The sequence below is a fragment of the Terrapene carolina genome, unplaced genomic scaffold (genome assembly GCF_002925995.2).
Source record: "Terrapene carolina triunguis isolate 2854851 unplaced genomic scaffold, T_m_triunguis-2.0 Scaffold34896, whole genome shotgun sequence".
NCBI classification, from domain to species: domain Eukaryota; kingdom Metazoa; phylum Chordata; order Testudines; family Emydidae; genus Terrapene; species Terrapene triunguis.
In genome coordinates, this window is record NW_020699247.1 from 1 (window position 1) to 3,975 (window position 3,975).

The 3,975-nt window shown below is 55.2% G+C and overlaps 1 protein-coding gene across 1 annotated transcript; it reads right to left on the reverse strand.

Moving 5' to 3' along the window:
• Positions 1–6: 6 nt before the first annotated feature.
• LOC112125937 (transducin-like enhancer protein 1) lies at positions 7–3,972 on the reverse strand (the record flags this gene model as incomplete). The annotated part of the gene is made up of 4 exons (XM_026646323.1): positions 7–92; positions 220–367; positions 698–945; positions 3,793–3,972. Coding segments are annotated over 4 exons (662 nt in total), but the record flags the coding sequence as incomplete, so codon positions are not given.
• Between the last annotated feature and the right edge of the window lie 3 nt (positions 3,973–3,975).

Sequence of the window (3,975 nt, forward strand, 5' to 3'; positions counted from 1 at the left end):
TCCGGCTTGGCCACGTGCAGGATCTCCACGTTGCTGCTCTCCATGCCGACGGCCAGCCACTCCCCCGAGGGACAGTAACCCAGCGAGAAGATCTGGGGAGAAGGCAGAGTCAGGCCCCAGGAAACGGGTCCCTGCCCAGCTGGCTCTCTGGGGGAGGGGAGAGCACAGCGCCTCCCCCCGCACCCACTCGGGCTCTGCAGTGCCCCGTCACCCACCTACCTGGGAGCTGAAATCGTGCTGCTGCAGTTGGCGCCCCTCCCGCAGGTCCCAGCACCGCACCGTGTTATCCAGCCCCCCCGTCCACAGCTTGGTGCCGTCGTTGGAGATATCGATGCAGCTGGCGCCGTCCGTGTGGCCCTGGAACTGCCTGGAGGGGAGAGCGCGGCCGTCAGGCACCGTCGCCTGCTGCAGGTTTGGGTCCTGTGGCCAGGGGGCAGGCAGCACCTCCCCACTCCAGCGCTAGCCAGCCGCACCGCATTGCAGCCTGGGAAGGGATGCCCAGCAGGTGAGTGGCAGGCGCTCACCTGACCAGAGTCTGGTTCTGCAGGTCCCACACCAGCAGCCCAGGCACCCCTAAGTCTGACCGTCGCCAGCCAGCAACGAGAGGCAAAGGTCATCCAGCTGATCCCAGCAGCATGCTGTACAGGGAAGGCCCTGCGAGATACATGTGTGTGTGGGGGGGGGGGGGGGGGCTCACCTGACCATCGTCTGGTTCTGCAGGTCCCACACCACGATGTTGCCGTCGCTGCAGCAGGAGAAGCAGACCTTGGCGTCGGGGCTGATGGCCAGGGCGTAGCAGGCGGGCGCCGAGGAGGTCAGCTCCGCCTTGATGCGGGGGGTGGGCGCGGCCAGGTCCCAGATGGACAAGGTGCTGGCCTCCCCCCCCACGATGAGGCTGCGCCCGTCCGGGAGGAGCTTGCAGGAGCGGATGTAGTTGTCGCGGTTCTGGGGAAGGGAGAGGAGATGGAGCGGAGGGGTCAGCTATGGCCAGTCGCGGCCTCCCATGGGAGAAATCCCAGCGGATGGGCCCATGTGGGCGGTGGGAAGAGCCCTGCAGCCCACACCCTCTGGAGCTTGGCTTCCAGCAGCGAACACATGCGCCTGGGGGCCCAAGAGGGGGCCTTCACTTTATTAGCACATGATTGTTAGTGCTTCATGCCCACAGCATCGGCTCTCCCCAGCAGCTGCTCGACAGACACGGCTGGTTCTGGCACATGAACAAGAGGAGCAATCATGCAAGAGCCTGTGGGATGGGGCTCCTGGCCAGGAGCAGATTAGTCAGGAGGGACACAGGCCCTTCTCCCAAGTGGGCAGGGCTAGTGGTCAGGACACTGGAGTAGACCTGGAGTCTATTCCCAGCTCTGCCACAGACTCCACATCTGACCTTGGTCAAGTCACTTAGCCTCGCCGTGCCTCAGTTTCCTCACCTGTAAAATGGTGAGGGCAGCACTTCCCTGCCTCAAAGGTGGTCATAGATTTTTAAGGCCAGAATGGGCCACTATGTTCATCTAGTCTAGCCTCCTTCCTAACACAGAACAGAGAACCTTACCAATAATATATGTACTACCTACAATTACTAAAATACAGATTTCCCCTCTCCTGAGTTTCCAATGCAGCTTGATGTGATCATGACTCATCCGCTTCCTTGTTTATGCATCAGTATCCTCAAGGTCAGCACAACTCCGGGAAGAAGATTTGTTACCAGACTGCTGCCTTAAGGCCAGCAGGAAAAGATAGCTCTGGATTTTGTTGTTAGGGACATATTTGAAATCTAGTCAATGTTAAAAAGAATTCCAGGTACTGTCCCCGCTTCAGTGGCCCTGGAATCCCATTTTCCAGGATGTCTCTCTCTCTCATTAAACAAGGAAATAAAGACCCCACAAGCAAAAGCAGAAACTGACTACGGCCCATCCTGCAAACACTTATGCAAGTGCTTAGCTTTAAGCACATGCGTGAGTATTTGCAGGACCAGGGCCTCAAGGACTATAAATCCAGGGGAAAACAGTGAAACTGGTTACGCACATCGCTGGCAAAACAGACCGACTCATTTCCTGTCCGCAACAGTAATCAGTTCACCGTGTCCTTCTGACATCTCAGCAAGGGAATAGTGCGGCTACATTTTCATTCTCACCAGATCAGAATGAATCTGGACAGAGCTTTGAAAACCATGTGAACCCACCCCGATGCACAGGCCAAAGCTGGGCCGTGTGTGTACCATAGTTGTGTGTGTTCACACAACACTGGGCCTGTGTGTGTTCCTCAGTTGGGGTGCATGCTACTGAAGGATTTTTTGCCCTTTGTACATGCATAGAAGCTTTTATCTAAGGATCCGAGAGTGCTTTATAATACCACCCAGCCCTTTTCATCCACAGAGCTTAAAGCACTTGACAAAAGAAGGTCAGTATCATCACCCGTTTTATAGATGGGGAAACCGAGGCATAGGGAGGCAGCGTGACTTGCCTGTGGTGACCCAGCAGGCTAGTGGCAGAGCACGGAACAGAACCCAGCCCCCTCCCCAAGACCCAATCCAGTGCACAACGCACTAAAGCCATGCTGCTTGATTCAAGGCCCAGCTCGCTAAGGAAGTAGGCGCAGTTATATTAGCCCCAATTTACAGATGGGTAAACTAAAGGCACAAACATCAAGTAATTTGTGCAAGGTGTAAAGGGAGGTGAAATTTGCGGGCGGGGTAAGACATGGAGCAGGGTTTAAATCTATGTCCATTAATTTTTTTTTTTAAAACTGACTCACTGGGACACACAAATGCCTACACGCTACTGCCAGAGGATGAAATGCACTGACAGGGAGATACCAAGATATTCTGATTACGGGGGCCAGGGAAGCACCTAGACAGAAATACCCAGGCTGCTACTAGCCACCAGCGGTCACAAAATCGAAGTACCAAGTGGCAAAGCTACTGAGCCCAAATCCTCTTTGTGGAGTTTCTACTGAATTAACGTCCTGTCTGAAACTGTCACATTAGCCCAGTGGCCACACCCCACCCCAAAGGCGGCAGCCAGAAGCGATGGGATGAGGGGGAATATTCAGGCTAATTTGCAGACAACTTCCCATGTGTTCCTCTGGGAGGGAGCTTTGCACCGAGGATCACTACACCTGCAGTTCACTGGGTCTCCGGGAGCACCTCCCTTTACTCATCTCGGGGAGCTGCTTAAATACAAGATGCCCATCGAAATGCTTCCCTAAACCGGACACATCCATGTGTTCTCCATCTGCATCCAGCCCAGCAGGGTCTGTCCCCCTCGAGGCTGCAGTAGAATTCCGAGGACATAAAGAACCAAGACGCCAAACTGGGTCAGACCAATGGTCCATTTAACCCAGTACCAGAGCATCAGGGGAGCGTGTCCAGAACAGGACAGCTGGAGTGATCCACCCCGGTCTTCCTCTCCTGGCCGTCAGAGGTTTAGGGCTGACCCGAGCACGGGGTTGTATCCCTGGCCATCTTGGCCAATAGCCATTGATGGCCCTAACCTCCATGAACTTAACCGGGTTCAAAAAAGAACTAGATATTTGGCCAGAACAACATCCCCTGGCAGTGAGTTCCACAGGTTGATTGTGCATTGCACTTCCTTCCATTTGTATTAAACCTGCTGCCTACTAATTCCATCAGGTGACTCCTGGGTTGTGTGTGTTATGTGAAGGGGTAAAACAACACTTCTCCAAATCACTTTCTCTACACCGGTCATGACTTTATAGATCTCTCTCATATCCCCTTTTTAAGCCGACTAATCCATTTCTGCTTCTCTTGCTCTGCCTTCCAACCCTTGCCCTTACCAGGCAGTCCAGCTGCGCCACGGGCGTCTTGGTCCCAGGCTGCCCCACGTCCCACACCTTCACGCAGCCCTTGCCCCCCGTGTAGACGTGCTGGGTGGAGTTGCTGATGGTGACGGCGCAGACCACCTCGCCGTGGGTCAGGGTGTGGAGCTGGCGGGCGTGCCGGGGGATGCCGGTGCCGAT